Here is a 16,724-nt window from a genome sequence, read left to right on the forward strand (position 1 = left end):
TTGATCTGAGTAAATGTTTCGATGCTATATAAAATGCATTATTGATGAAAAAACTTTAATCAGGAATTTAAGAAAAGACTCAACGTATAAAGATTTAGGGCTACACTAAAACGATATTATAATTCAGGAATCCATATTGATGATATTGTTCTTATTTTTTCATTATTTGAAGTTGATATGGTTACATAAACAGCACCGTTGAATGTAGGCCTAATCCAAATCTTACTGACATTCCTTAATTCCAAATGCATGTCTTATTTATGATTTGGAGGAACTAAAATGTTGAAGAGGGTATGTTATCTTAGTGTGTTATTTTAGCTTTGCTATCCTTATTCATAACACAGTTGACATTAAAAGACTGCTTTCTACATGACTGTGACGTCAGCTGCCTTATTTCATTGTCTTAAGATGAAAGATCTCTCCTTTTGCGTTTGAGTTGTTCACCCTGGTGGCAACCTTCTGTTTCAGTTTTCTCTCCTGTCGACCCCCAACATATCAAGTGGACACACCCATAAAAAGAAGAAAATTACTTTACAGGTTTAAATATAAAGTATGTGTTGTTATTTTTCATACTCAAAACCTAAAGAGACACCTGTGCCAGATGCTGTACAAAAATGTGGCAATATTTATTTAATTATTACTGCACCTGTCCACCTGGCTGAATAATGTGGTTTAGTTGTTAGCAACACATTTTCCTTTCTCGGTGCCACATCAGATGCGATCGTGTGTGACAATGGTGAAAGCGGCATTGTTGAAATAAAATGTCCATACTCAGCAAGAAATATGACAATAGCTGAGACATGTAATGGAATTCCAGAGTGAAACCCACTTGTACCATGCACAGATTGAAGATCAACTGACGATACATGGATGCAGTATCTGCGAATTCATTGTGTACACATGTAAAGGCACACATGTCTAAAAATTCTGTCAGACATTTCATTTTGAGCTATATCGGCACTGCCTCGGTCAAAATTATAATTCTCAGGTTTGCAATTTTCAATAGCGCCTTCACAGGAATGTGATATTTATATATTATTAACTTAACTCAATATCGCATTAAACATATATATATATATGTGCATAGCAATTACAACATATGTAATGCTTAACACAAAAATAATCCAATACATAAACACAAATAATCACAATTCCAAAAATTAAAGGGTACGACATGTTTAGGGTACAAAATGACAAGTTCCTATCCAATCCGGAAAAAGCAAATTAATTCTACGTCAATAATGAAAGAAACATATACCAAGAACTAAACCTATATATTTCAACCTTTTTTGCCTTTAAAGTTTTTCCTCACAATCACCACATTCAAAAGGAATATAGATAAGCTTCGATTGTCTATGACATTCATTTTTTTGGCTTTTTTAAAATAAAAAAAACTCTTGCAAATTGATTGGCTGACGGGTTATCGTGTGAGCCTATGAAATTGTTGGGTTACGTACATTCGGAACTCCTCGGGCAATTTTCTCGTTCGAGAAAAATGACCGAGGAGCTCCGAATGAGGTTACGAACAGTACCTACATTTTATCATTGACACTGTAACATGTTATGAATTGTCATTGACTTTTCAAGTATTACCAATTTATTAAAAATCAGATTACAAATTGTATAATTTTAATTTGTTGATTTTAAATAAGCAAAACATCTTTCGAAACATCATTTTTCTGAGCTTTGATGAATCGGGTCCTTAGGTTCGTAAAACAAGCTATAAAAAAGCCGAATTTGGGGGCGAGTTATTAAATACCAATTAAAGCTGCACTCTCACAGATTTACCATTTTTACAACTTTTTTATTTTTTTGTCTTGGAAAGAGCAAATGTTTGCGCAAATATCTGCAAACCAATGATATAAGATTGCTGACAAAAAATCAGATCGTAGATTTTCATATTTCCTTTCGAAAATTAATGTTTTATGGCTTAAACCGTTAGTAACAAAATAAAAATAAATGCATAAAACATCATTTTTTAAACTTAAATATAAAAATCTGCGATCTATGTTCGCAAAAATTGGTTGTTCCAAGACAAAAAATCAAAAAAGTTGTCAAACCGTTCAATCTGTGAGAGTGCAGCTTTAAATGTGCCCAAACATTTGTGATAATGGTATAAGACATATGATTTAAGGATCTTGATGTTTCCTTTTTAAATCAGTTCATACAATTGTTTGTTTATAAACGTTGTTTTTTATCAAACATTTTTTGTTTGTTTTATGCACCAGCCAATTGTAAACACGTCTCTCCCCCCCCCCCCCCCACACACACACACACAAGGTCCGGGGGTGTACCGGGGATAGCGGGGGAAATACGTCGTATTTTTACCTTCTAGGTGGCCTCGCAGTGCCAAGTTACTGCGGTGGTTTTGTTTTCGCGCTGAAAATAGCTGGGAATCGGCCTAACCTAGGATACCCCCGGATTGCTTTTACCGTCACTTAAAGCAAACTTTTTCATGTGCATGTGGAGTTGATATTGAAGACGCCGAACACTTGTGCAAACAAAGTGCAAAATATATCTAATAGAATGTATATAAATGTTAAGAAAAACCCGTCCCTTCCATCGACCTAATATCGATAAATTATTGTTTGGCTTCGACAATCTAACCGATGAACAGAATGACTTCATTTTTATACAAGTTTAAACATACAAGAATACTAACCGATTTTTGTTATAGCTGTCATTCCAGTGCAAATTAAAAACAGGGGGTAATGGCGACAAACGTCTTTTTTCCTTTGTCTTTTTCTCTTGCATACATATATTAATATCGTGTCATAATTGAACTAAGCTAATTCTAATTCAATTAGTTAACACCAGAATTTTCTAAATGTAGCAGTTTGTATCATTGTGACAATTACCCATGTGTTTTCATGGTAATTCAGGGGGTCGGAGGCCTTCGCGACGGCCTCAAGCTCTTAAACTATTGCATGTGTTTACTATGGAACGCCGGGGCTCAATGCTTCTTGCGAAATGCGTTATGCAAATGCTATATATAGAACAATAGTTTCATTTTCGACCAATCGAATGGCCGGGTACGGAATTACGGAAGCTCGTGCTATGTGAAATCTAAATATAGTAACACCTCCTGAATAAAGGATTTCCTTCGCATCTCGCATTTCGCATGAAGCATTTTAAAAGCATTTAGCATCTCGCATTTTGCACAAAAATAATTTTCCAAAAAGCATTTCGCATATGGCATAACACAATCAAATTGAATCGGACGAAATATTGTGCACGTTCCGAACTGCTCCCGGCAGTGAAGGGGATGTAGGACATAGGCTACTGATACTGCTACAGAAATATTATTATACGGTGGAAGAAACGATACTCTTTCTAACCTAACGCGTTTACAGCAATATACAGAGTTGCACATCTTGCTATTCGCAATCTAACTGACTTTCTGGCATATTTTCTCTAGGACACCTCTTTACTTTACCGTTTCTGAATATTTTATTGTATTGGTGTGTTTATATATGTTATTCTAATGAATAGACACAGCAAACGTATTATTTTTCACCTCTTAGACTATTACATGCAGATAAAAGTATTTTTCAAATTAATGTGTTCCTTTTTTCATTTCATACAAAATGATTCTGCTAAATTTATGCTAACAACGGTAAAAAATATTGAATCGAAGCTTTTCGCATTTCGCAAAAAGAATTTCGCATTTAGCAATTCGCAAAAAGCATTTCGCATAAAGCATTAAGCGTTTTGCAAAAAACATTAAGCATTATGCAAAAAGCATGAAGTATTTCGCATTTCGCAAGAAGCATTGCGCCCCGGCGTTCCATAGTTTACACTGTTGTCACAAAGCTTGAACTGCGAGAGACACTTTGTAACGTAGTAACGCCGTTAAGCTGATCGTCACCTCCCTATAGATGAAGTTTTTTCCCCGCATAAATTGAAAGACCTTGGTAAAATTGAAAAAGTAATTCATACAGTTATTTGGCAAACTTTAATGTTTGTTCAGTGACACCGAGTGAAAGTGTCTGCTTTAAGCAAGTAGTCCGCTGAATTCTCGTGTATTTGATCTCTTAAGTTAATCTTGTTTCATATTATCGGATTTGGTGAAAATGTTACTGGATTGCTAAACGGTTTGGATCCGGATAAGACGCCGAGTTACTCGGCGTCTGATCCGGATTAGACGCCGAGTTACTCGGCGTCTGATCCGGATCCAATCTGGTTGACGACATCACTACGGTCGCTATCGGCATGCTTAGTGTTACAAACAAAACTTTATCGAAAATACCCATTTACTTCATAGATACGCATGTATTAGCATCTCGAGCAGATAGAAATTGACGCCATAGTGGGAATTTGTTTTTTTTTATGAGTTTTAATGAATTGCCTCTCGTAAATTGTCCCTTACCGCTATAAACAGTGTTGACCCTTATCATACCGATCGCGACCATAGTAATTTTAAAGTTAACCAGCTTGGACGAACTAACTCGGCGTCTGATCTGGATCCAAGCTGTTTTACACTCAGTCAACTGTTTTACCAGTTTTCAGACGGACCAAACAAGTTTTAATGACCAAACACATGATAATTCAGCGGACTATTGTGTCCGATATTCCCCGCATGTATTTCAGCCGTCCGATATTCACTACAAAACTACGCATGTGTCCGATTGAACGGCGTTTTACTTCCTGCGTGTAGCCGTAAAAACGGAGGATAGCTAAACGCTAACACATTCTACTGAATACGTCATAATAGATAATTTAATCCATAAGAGCGTTCCACAACGTCTCGGACCAATTATGTTTCGTAAGAGTCCAATGTGGCCAAATAGATGTTCGATACAACCACGGTAAATCGAGATCTATTTTTTTGTGTGGAGCAAATCATAACCTTAAAAGCTATCTACAATGATGGAACGATATTAATAATTTATACATTTACTTGGAAAATTTTAGGGGGGGGGGGCGCCGGGTCCGCCCCCTGGATCCGCCTATGCAAAGTCTGACAAAACGGGGTTTATATATGCAATCAAACATGATTAAAGCAAAACATTTGGATTACCTTTCTTAGAACACAGACTGGTTTATTTTGCACAATGATAGTACGACGAATACGAGTGCTTTAAAAGGTCCAATTCTGCTGCATATTTCGAGTTTTAGCGTTACTTAACAAAAATCAATGCATCGTTTAATAAGCAACGCTTCATTAACGCAAACAATATAAAAACAAAAAACTAATACGGAATTAATACTCGTAAATGTTGTGAATGAACTAATGAATATAAGTGTAAATCTCTAAAAGGTTTTAGTTGCTCTGCGTATCCGAAACGAGGCTGCTTAAACTAAATTGGAGGTCAGATGCACTATACAATGTGCAGTTACACTACACTTTTAACGTAAGTAGGTCACCTACCTCCAAAACGAAAAGAAAATGAGGATAAACATCATAATATATTGTCTCGAAAATATAAACCTCTTTTCAAATGACTGATGAAGTTGTTTTTAATTGGAAGTTATAACTTCATAATAAGCTTGAAAGTTTCAGCTGATTACAAATAATTTCTACCATTGTTCTAACTTAAAATTCTTTTTTTAGGAGAAAACTGCCATATAGCAAAAATAAAAGCGAGATTATGAGATGATGTATTGGCGTATTTCAACAATAATCGTTGGTAGTTTTCAACAATAGAAACTGAATATCGACGTTAAACTCTAGAGTTATTTTCATCTGAAAACGATATTTGTTAATTTTGTTAATATATTTATAATGGGAAATCAATATATCCGTAGTGGTGGGGAATATCGAGTGGTAGGTAATTAAACGTTTTTAGAAATTCACTGAATGAAATACAGAAATGGTGCAGATCAAATTACTGCAAGCTTGAAGAAACCCAATCATTTTATATCTTCGCGCTGACAAGATATGTTATCTCTCTGTAAAGGAACGGAACAAATTACTTCACTTCTTTAGAAAATCAGTAATTTTGAAACGAAGTACTTATATTGAATAAAGAATTTGAGCGATTGGCACTTTGGTTTTTGCGTAATATAGGCGAAATATGGCTGAGAAGCAAAGGTTTGTCATTTTTATAAAATAATAAACTGTTTTAACATTAATTGAATAACATTTATTTGGTATAATCGAGCATTGTAATGGCTAACTTACAAATATACATGTTTTGAATTGTTTTGTTTGAATTGTATAATCGCATTTGAGTTTGGTATGCGGTAACCAAGCTGGACAAGGGTATTTCTTCGGGAATACCCCCTTCGTGCCAAAAAGAGCGATTTACATAATATTGGAATAATTTTTTTTCACAATTGTTGTAAAATAAATAGGTTTAAACTAAGTGCATAACTTAGTTTCTTAATTTGTACGGCTGGTTGTGGGCGAAAATAAAGCACAAGCCCAAAATTTAATAAACAAATTGGGTGATTAGCATAACTTGTACTCTCTTTTATAAGAAAGAACGGAAAATAAGCAAGGGTATGTCATTTGAATTAATAAACTGTTCAAAATTTACTAAAATTAAATATGTTTTATACAAACATTTGTTATGACGTAAAGAATATTCATGTTTTGATGTGTATGCTCCCCAAAGGGAGGGGCATGTCCGTCCCTCCGTCCGTTCGTCACACCCATTGTTCGCAGATCAACTTCAAAACTAATGATGTGATTAAGATACAACTTGGTGTGAAGCTTGATAGAAGACGATGAGAGAACAATTATCCTGCCCAACAAATCCCCTTAACCGGATGTGTTTTGCAAATCAAGTTTTATCTTTACACAAAGCTTGGAAATAACTTAAGCAGTGTGTGTATACCGCGTGGTAAATAACGTCATACATGCCACGTCAGATGGCTACATTTTGCTTAAAATGAAGACTTAATTCGAAAATAACTTTCAGTTTACTACACCATTTTAAATGAAAGAAAGGGCAGACTACACCGCTTAAAAAGCCCTGCCTTCCTTTTTTACCGGAATTTGACATGGTGATTAGTTTCAACAAATACTCCGTCGGACGGCCGTATTGTGAAAAGGTTTCTTGAAGTGTTTTAAGAAACTAAACTTTTAATCAAACTCTGATAAAAGACCGAAGGCGGGGCTCCGTAAGCGGCGTACTGTTTATGTTTGTTTAAAATGATGCAACACCTATTTGGTAAGCCTTCTCTTTGCAAAAAAAATTAAAAAGCCACTGGGATTCCTTCTTGAAACATGACCTACATTATGTATGCATATTTATTGACTTTCGAAGAGGGACAACGCATGTCCGTACAAGAATGTAATGATTAATTTTAATTTGAGTTGCTTCCCTTCGACGTAAAATTCGGCGTTACTTAACTGTTTTCAGGTTTTACCATTTGCATTCTCGAAAATTGAACTCTAAATGCAGCAATTTATGGTATTTGTATAATTTATCACCGGTTTTATACTTTATAATGACAAATCAATAATGTTGTCTGATAGTGCAATGTATAAGGAAAATTAAAAAAATCCTTACAGGGCCTGATGCAAATGGGCGCGCGCGTGATGACGTCATCCCCGTGCAACTTACAAGGTCAAAAGTGTAAACAATGTTTATTTGGGTCGAATTCCACATACTACTTACATTTGAACGCAGTTAACAGCTGATATCTGTCAAAAAGATGCCGCAATGAAACGCCAGACTGATTTGTGTAAAATATTTCGTTTTGACTGGTTTTAACTGGGTGGGCGAAAAAGTGGTACGGGCGAATAATAGGTCGCTAACCAGTAGACTGCGCTATGTTTCATTTAAAACGGTAAAGAAATAGGAAAGTTATCTTGTCTTCATTCGAAGCAAAATGTTGCCTTCCAACGTGGCATTTATGACGCAATTTATCACGTGGTATAAACAAACTGTTGATTTGAAAGAGACTTTTAATATAGATATATCGCAATAAGAGGAAGTGCGTTGTCCAAGAATCATATTCTTGCAAGGCATAGTGTTTCAGTTATCTCCACTATATCTCATCTGAACCTGATATTTTTCGATAATGGGTGCTTGTCTTGGCAACATCTTGGAAAGTACACCCTGCGTATGTTTAAAGTTATCTCCCGTTAACCTGATATTGTTTTATAATGAGAGTTTGTTCGGGCAATATCTGGGAAAGTGTAAAAGAAATTGAAATGAAACTTGAAATATAGTTCGATGGCAATGCTAGGAAATGCACAATAACCATAATACTGCCTTGCATATGTTTAAAGTTGTATATTCTTTTTCAGAATTGTTTGTAAATATGTGCTTGTCTAGGCCAAATTCTGAAAATTTGTAATGTGGTTGAAATTATACTTGAGATATACATATATGACAATAAGAGGAATATGCAATACGCAAGAATGATAATCCTACCCTGCATATTTATTTAGTCATCTCCCCTTAACCTGATATTTTTTTCCATAACGCGTACTTGTTCGGGCCATTCCTTTGAATGTTCTAAAGGGATTTAACAAAAACGTTATTTCGGGTCTTGCTTAAATGCTGACCAATTAGCTAACGATATAGAAATAGATGGATACTGCTAACCACTTGCTGACCATGTAGATTAAGTAGAAAATTCTTACGTCTGAAATGAAAGTTGTATGAAGAGTTATTTTACGGTTTATCATGCAGTATTAATTTGTTCAATGTCAATTTTATAATGATATTTTATATAAATAATTATTTTTATATATTTTATAAGTGTGTTTAGTAGCGAGCCATATGGCTTGTTACTTTCAAGGTGGATCATTATAGCCTTAACGAATATTTTCAAGAACTTCCTGTTTTTCATATTTATTGGCGCCCTACACTAAAACTTATAATATAGCATAAGACGTTTCTTTACCGTTTTAGGGGTGAAAACATTTCTGTATTAAAAAAATAAAACGCGTTTAGTCAAACATTGCACTACTCTGTTATAATGTGCATGGTTATGGCTGGCGTAACAAGCCCGTGAGTATCCATGTTTAAGATACTTCTTGTTATAAACATTAATTCCGAGCAATAGCTTTAGAATTTTGGCCATTACATTCAAAAGTCTTAATAATACCACGCCGATAGCGATAAGGCTACGCCTATAGTGTCACGTGACCTCTCAGTAGGTGCACTCCGATAAATACACAGACGCAGACGATAATAAAACAGATGTTATATTTGACAATCAGATAAAACATCACGGATATAAAATGGATAAAACATAGCAGTGGTTAGTACACCCGCTTCTCACCTAGTCGACCCGGGTTCGATTCCCGGCCTGGGTGCATGTGAGTTTGGTTTGTGGTCACCAAGTCGGGCAAGTTGGTTTACTCCTGGTACTCTGGTTTTCCCCCAAAACACAAAACTTAATAAAAAATGTAACTAAAATCAATGTCGTTTTCCCTACAAGTATGTCCAAACATATCTAAAAGAAATGACTATCTATGTTTCGGATGAAAAAAAAAATGTTTCAAATAAAAATAAATCGCAAGATATTTAATATCTTCAATATTGTACACTTATACTCATAATGGTTTTTCCTATTTTAAGATTACAGAAAACTACCGTATACTGTGTACGGTTATATTGGCGATTCATATATTTGCAGGATTGATATAGTCTACCTAAAGGTCAATTTGTTATCAAACAAAGATAATTTGAGAAGCATTTAAGGAAAATGTCAATATTTCGAATTACCTAAATTTTCTTACCTATCTCTAAGTTACGAGGTACATAAAGGCAAACTGGCGTGTGCAAGAACCGCAACAATATCTTAAAGTTCAAGGTCAAACTTAGTTTTTCATTATTATGGAATGCTGATATAGAAATTTTAAAATATATTGGCACATGTGTTTGGTACATGAAGAAATTAATTCCATTATCCAAAGGTCAAAGTCACACTTCTCATTATGGAATGCCGCATTAATGCATTTGGAGTTTAGTAGGTCATATTCTGGTTGTACCTTTGCCATGCACGAAGGAATTTTATAATACAAGTGCACGTTTTCAGAACAAAATGGCGATGTGTCGCGTGCCAAACCCACGAGCCTTACTTCAAAGTTTTAGTTTACACTAAGGGCAATCATTATAAGATGCTGTCTACATATATATGCACATAACTAGAATATCTGTGTCAGGGCTGTATTTTTTTGTACGGTGGATTAAAAAAACGCCAACAGATGTGTTCTTTACATAAAAGCTATGTTGCGCGTGCAAGACCTACTACCCACCCATAAAGTTCATGGTGGCATTTGTAGCTTAATCAGTATTGAATGGTGTATATATACTCATGGATAGAGTATAGATGGTCGTGTCCGTGTTGTTACTTTGTCATGTGCAGATGGATTGTTAAACTTCTTGGCACATCTGTTCGGTAAATGAAGACGACATGTCGAGTTCAAGTTCCACATCCCTACAATTGCAGTTAACAATCATGGAGTCTGGCATATGATTGTAGCTTATGTTTGCTTATCCTGACCAAAGACATATTAATAATTGCAGAATCCGTATTACTTACAGCTCTTGTTTAGCATTTATTTGCATATAAATTGATAAATATGATACAAAATAAGGCACTAGGAGACTTTATTTGAATGGCATTACTTAAACGGCCATATTGCAGTAAACAGAAAAAGTACACAAGGCAATATTTTATTAATTGGTTAATGGATATTTTTTAAAAAAACAATGTCGAACTGGAGGCAGTAAAAAAAGGGAATCCAGACAAGTTATTATTTTTATTTACAATACATGTATTTTTTATATATTGGTTGCGAAACCAAAAACCCAGAGGTCAAAATATGAACAAACATAAAAGACATAGATACATATGAATGGCATTTGAAAATGAATAAATGCTAAAGAATGTTTTGTTTTCTATGCAATATCTGCATTGCCTAAATATTATAATAAATATTGATATTTTAAAATGCTCACTTTGTCATACACATGTTTAGATTGACAGTCTTACGTTCATTCCTACCAATTTCAGATTTAAAATAATATCATCATAATATAAGCATTTTATTCACTTCACCTTTAAATTAAAACACATAAAGTCAATCTTACAACAAACATTCAGTTTGAGTGTCACTTTTTGTTGTTGTTTATTTGAGGTACATTCCTGACTGCAAGAGTTTGCCTTTTTTCAACATTATTGCCAAATATCGACCTTACAATGAAATATGCCTGTGTCTGACCAGCAATTGGCCCCTCATTGCTGGGAACTACTTCTTCTCAACAGTAAAAACACACTGTAGCAAATTATTGAGACACCTGAAGTATAAAAATATTATGTATTAACTTGACATTGCTCCAAGACTCAAATATTTTTTTTTAAATGGAATAAGGAAATGTCGAATAATAAAAATAAATTTATATTCAGCAATGCATTGCTCCAAGACTCAAATATTTTTTAAATGGAATAAGGAAATGTAAATAATAAAAATAAATCTATATTCAGCAATGCATTTTTGAAGTTTTAAGCAAAATTTAAGTTATCCAAGATTTTGATTACTTGAATAGTAGGTTGTCTCCATAGTTGTTAAAGCAAATGTGCACAAGATGATCAATTTGCAAGAAAAAAAGAAAATTGTCGAAAACTGTCATAAACTTGGTATTAATGTGTATAATGCATTGAAAGTTACTAACTTAAGTACCACATAGTTTACAATTTATTTAAGTTTAGCAGTTATTTCGTATTTTCCAATAAAAAAGATTACTGGGTATGTCTACCTAGTAGAATTCATTCCTTATGCGTGATTGGCTAGTCGGTGTTATCAAGTGATATTATCGAGTAAGGTTTATAACTTAATTATGTCACACAATTAGAGTAATCCGTCGTAGCTCAGTGGATACGACGCTGATTTTGGCGACTTGGGTTCGAGCCCGGTCTCCGACACATTTTGTTTTTACATTTTGGTACATTTTTACAATTATGATATCAAAGCGTAACACATTCGATTAAACAATTGTCCTGAGATTCGTTACAGAAAATAAACAACGTTTTTTGGTGCCAATCTGGTGTACAGTCCCTTTAACAATCAATGCCCCGTTGGACAAACACAGTGTTATGGCATGGTTTGTGCACTTTAACTGGTTTACCCCCCCCCCCCCCCCCCAGTAAATTTACATTTTATTGACCGTTCCAAGGCGGTACCTAACAATCCTTGATAAACACACCTAGTTTTTATACATAGTTTATATGCACTTTGCTGTTTGCGGAGTTTTTTTGCTGTTCTTCCATGTTTTTTGTTTGGGATTTTTGTTTTTATGTTCTATGTTTTTGGCGTTTACCCAGTGCCATTAAACTGGGTTTTGTTTAACGTTTTTGCTACTGAGCTTGTTTCTGTTATTTTTTTTTCGCATTAATATTGGGTCTGTAAATAGGGTAGCTCCTACTGGATAAGGCTATGTTTTTCATTTTCACATAGTTTGAAGAAAGAGCGAAGCTTTGAGGCTGGGCTATAAATAAAAGAACAGACTTATAAATAGAAAGTAGTAATAAAATGTTACTTAATTGCCACAAGACTTAAAATGTTAAAGTGGAGTAAACACACAATAGAAACATTTAATGTCATTCACAGGTGTTGTCAGTCTATATACAGGACTACACAACCAGCACATTCCTCTACTGTACTTAAATTGAACTAAATCACGACAGTGACTGTTGCCAGCAGACTACATGTTTAAACCCGGGCTCTTTGGAATGGTATACTTACATTTTGCTAACTGTGCTAACCGTGCCAGCTTAGAACTGTTAGTTTTTTTGGTCATTTTTTGCGCTTTCGAAATAATTGGGAGGCGGGTCCGTTAACCAATTTATTAAAAAAGGACCAAATTAAGATCAGAAAAATATGTACATATTGTGCATTCTTTAGATAATTCATAATTGTAGACAATTTGATTGTAGAATCAAGATTTATTTATACTCTGTTGGCATAGAATTTTGTTTTCGTGATTTATATTTTTGAAAGAAGAGAGGTTTATATATTGTTTTTGAAGATTCACAATTGCCGGAAGTAGAAAAAATTGGCCTGATAAAATTCTTTACCATGCTGCCATTAATCATAACTCACATGTAATCTTCCTGAAAAATAAATGATTATCATCATGGTTCCGTTTTACAGTTTAGCAATCTCATCGGTTAAGACTGACGTTGACGGAAACGTCCCTCCTGCAAAGCGGATCTGTATGTCACGTGACAAATACTGGTTGCAATGGGACACAGATGATGTTGTGGAACGTCTCAATGAAGCTGAGCTAAGGGATGTGGCCAAAGTGTTTAAAGGTAAAACAATTAAGTTTAATACAACATTATTTTGAAAAATCAAAAAATTTTTTGTAGAAGTGATGGTAATTCAAAGTACTAAAACTCACAGTTCTGATATTATGTAAGATGTTTTTTGGTCACATTAACGGGGAGAAATTGATAGAATAATAGCAGCATTTGAATTTTGTTCTTATTTATTTATGAATCATTCAGTATTACTTTACCTTTTGTATACCCTGTCCATGACCGTATTTGAAATAGTTATGATTAAATGAATGTTCACTTGCAATGTTCTTGTTTTTTCACCAGTATTTCATTTTTCAGAGAAAGATTATGTAGGAGCGACATTGGCGAAACTTCAAGATAAGAATGTGAAGGATCTGTGCACAACGTATACAATTTGCTATCGACACATAACTGATTCATGAAATAAACATATACAACAAACTTTCTAAATATACAAAGAGAGGATATATTAATTTTTCTATTCCGGATTCAGATAACATAAAATGAAAAAGTGATCAATGGCTAGATTTTCTGACATATAAAAATATCCCTTTGAGCCTTTTATTATAGACACAAACCATTATCGTAATGATCAGAGTAATGATGTATGTTTATTTCTAATTTTATCTCATCATTAAAGGTCATTGGAGATTAAACAACTGCAGAGGTTTATCGAAGACGTAACTAAAGACACATCACAACACAAGGTTAGTTGTGCCTCATTAAAGTATATGAAGTCTTTTACACACACAATTAGTTGTCTCTCCTTCAAGTAAGCAACTATTGAACACAGAAATTATAAAGGTATACCTCCTACAAGTATATGAACTCTTGTAAACACGAAGTCAGTTGTGCCTCCCTCAAGTTTAGGAACTCTTGAACACCAAAGGATAGTGTGCCTCCCTCAGATATAGGAACTCTTCAACAAACCAGGTTAGTTTTTCCTGCCTCAAGTATTAGGTCTCCTGTACAAGCAAGGTTAGCTTAGTCTCCGTCATGTATGGAAACTCTTTACTCCATAAGGTATGTTGTGCCTCCCTCAATTATATTTAATCTTGTACACACAAGGTTAGTTGTGCCTCCTTAAAGTATAGGAACTCTTAAACATACAAGGATAGTTTCGCCCCCCCCCCCCCAATCCTTAAGTAAAGGAGCTTTTGTAAACTGCAGGTAAGTTGTGCCTCCCTCGAGTATAGGAACTCTTGAACACACAAATTTAGTTGTTCCACCCTCAAGTATAGGAACTCTTGAACACACAAGGTTAGTTGTGCCTCCCTCAAGTATAGGAACTCTTGAACACACAAGGTTAGTTGTGCCTCCCTCAAGTATAGGAACTCTTGAACACACAAGGTTAGTTGTGCCTCCCTCAAGTATAGGAACTCTTGAACACACAAGGTTAGTTGTGCCTCCTTCAAGTATAGGAACTCTTGAACACACAAGGCTAGTTGTGCCTCCCTCTAATATAGGAACACTTGAACACACAAGGTTAGTTGTGCCACCCGCAAGTATAAGAACTCTTGAACACACAAGGTTAGTTGTGCCTCCCTCAAGTAAAGGAACTCTTGAACACACAAGGTTAGTTGTGCCTCCCTCAAGTATAGGAACTCTTGAACATAGAAGGCTAGTTGTGCCTCCCTCAAGTATGGGAACTCCTGAACACACAAGGTTAGTTGTGCCTCCCTCAAGAATAGGAACTCTTGAACGCACAAGGTTAGTTGTGCCTCCCTCAAGTATTAGAACTCTTGAACACACAAGGTTTGTTGTGCCTCCATCAAGTATCGGAACTCTTGAACACACAAGGTTTGTTTTGCCTCCCTCAACGATAGGAGCTCTTAAACACACAAGGTTAGTTGTGCCTCCCTAAAATATAGAAACTCTTGAACACACAAGGTTAGTTGTTCCTCCCTCGAGTATAGGAACTATTGAACACACAAGGTTAGTTGTGCCTCTCTCAAGTATAGGAACTCTAGTACACACAAGGTTAGTTTTGCCTCCCTCAACGATAGGAGCTCTTAAACACACAAGGTTAGTTGTGCCTCCCTAAAATATAGAAACTCTTGAACACACAAGGTTAGTTGTTCCTCCCTCAAGCCTAGGAACTCTTGTACATACCCGGTTAGTTGTGCCTCCCTCAAGTATAGGATTTCTTGAACACACAAGGGTTAGTTGTGCCTCCTTTTAGTTGAGGAACTCTTGAACACACAATGTAAGTTGTGCCTCCTACAAGTGTAGGCAAGGTTAGCTAAACCTGCTTAAAATTCAGAACTCTTGAACAATCAAAGTAAGGTGTGCCATGTTATAAGAAATTTTGAATAGATAAGGTTCGTTGTTCCTCCTTTTAAGTAAAGGAACTCTTAAACATCAACAAAGTACATGTAAATTTCATGTACATTGTAAAGTAAGTATGTCCCATCTTATCACCAAGCCTAATATTAGAGAGCTTTTTACAGCATATAACTGGGTAATGAAATGTACATAGTAACACGCATGCTGTAGCAGTTTGCACAGGTTTTTACATTTGGCGCCCAAATCACGATAAGCCTCAGTGTCTTTGCAAATTGGCCATAGTCTCTGAACGTTGAGGACAAATATCAAAATGGATGGAAAAGTGTTTCAAGATATTTGATATGCATAGAAAGCACTAAGTGAGAGCGGTTCGGTAGAGTGTCTACCTCGTTGGTTCCATCCTAACCTTAGGCATAGCAATTTGTATATCTGATATTATGTATATGTATACACATACCTGTTAACGTGTACATGTGATTTTAAACAAAGTGTTAACTAGATCGGTTAAGCCCATGCTTAGCTGCTTTTAAAACCAGTTTACAAATAATTTGGTGAACTGATAGCGTGCAGTTCTTGCACTTGTGTAATTACAACTAATAGTCTGTTTAATCTGCGTTTTTATAGGTTGTCAACGACCCAATTCACGGGCATATAAAACTCCATCCACTGTGTGTTGCAATCATCGACACCCCGGAATTCCAGCGTCTTCGTTCAATAAAGCAACTCGGCAACGGCTATTTCGTATATCCAGGAGCATCCCACAACAGATTTGAACATAGTTTGGGGTGAGTAATAATAATTTGATGTTTGTGCAGTGTTAGATCTTGGCGACACTCGTATCTGTGCCAATATAAGTACGGTTTTAGCTAAAAACTTATGACTTTTTTGTTAGCCCTTCTGGCCTAATGAAGATGATCATGTACAGCCTTTTGCTTTTGTAGGACTAAATGCTAAAGATAATCACTGTCCTCATTGTTTTTATCTAAATCAATATAATTATAAATATATACGAACTTCACAAAGTTGGCTGTTGCAATATGATATAACTCCAAGAAAACACAATTCCTAAAATTTTCTGTCAAATTAATAACATTCATTTTTTCTAAGCTTGATACAATGTGCATTTTTCCCTCAACAACCCGTCCCTCGCCTGAAACGCTCTGTTCTTTTCAAAGCCCTGGCTAAACCCTAAAGCAGTGTCAATATATTTTTCTTTAAGATTATCA

At 35.2% G+C, this 16,724-nt stretch overlaps 1 protein-coding gene across 4 annotated transcripts in view; it reads left to right on the forward strand.

Annotated features, from left to right (window-relative positions):
• Positions 1 to 5,891: 5,891 nt before the first annotated feature.
• The window catches only part of LOC128243168 (deoxynucleoside triphosphate triphosphohydrolase SAMHD1-like), a 71,555-nt gene continuing 60,722 nt past the window's right edge, over positions 5,892 to 16,724 (forward strand). For 2 of the 4 annotated variants that reach the window (XM_052960757.1, XM_052960756.1), the window contains exons 1-5: positions 5,892 to 6,034; positions 13,064 to 13,224; positions 13,531 to 13,597; positions 13,853 to 13,919; positions 16,123 to 16,283. In XM_052960757.1, coding sequence (XP_052816717.1) covers positions 6,018 to 6,034; positions 13,064 to 13,224; positions 13,531 to 13,597; positions 13,853 to 13,919; positions 16,123 to 16,283 — 473 coding nt within the window. In that variant the 5' untranslated portion in view covers positions 5,892 to 6,017. Of the gene's footprint in view, positions 6,035 to 6,349; positions 6,446 to 12,525; positions 12,646 to 13,063; positions 13,225 to 13,530; positions 13,598 to 13,852; positions 13,920 to 16,122; positions 16,284 to 16,724 lie in introns of those variants that run through there. The other 2 variants (XM_052960759.1, XM_052960758.1) reach the window with 2 other exon arrangements.

The sequence above is a fragment of the Mya arenaria genome, chromosome 8 (genome assembly GCF_026914265.1).
Source record: "Mya arenaria isolate MELC-2E11 chromosome 8, ASM2691426v1".
NCBI classification, from domain to species: domain Eukaryota; kingdom Metazoa; phylum Mollusca; class Bivalvia; order Myida; family Myidae; genus Mya; species Mya arenaria.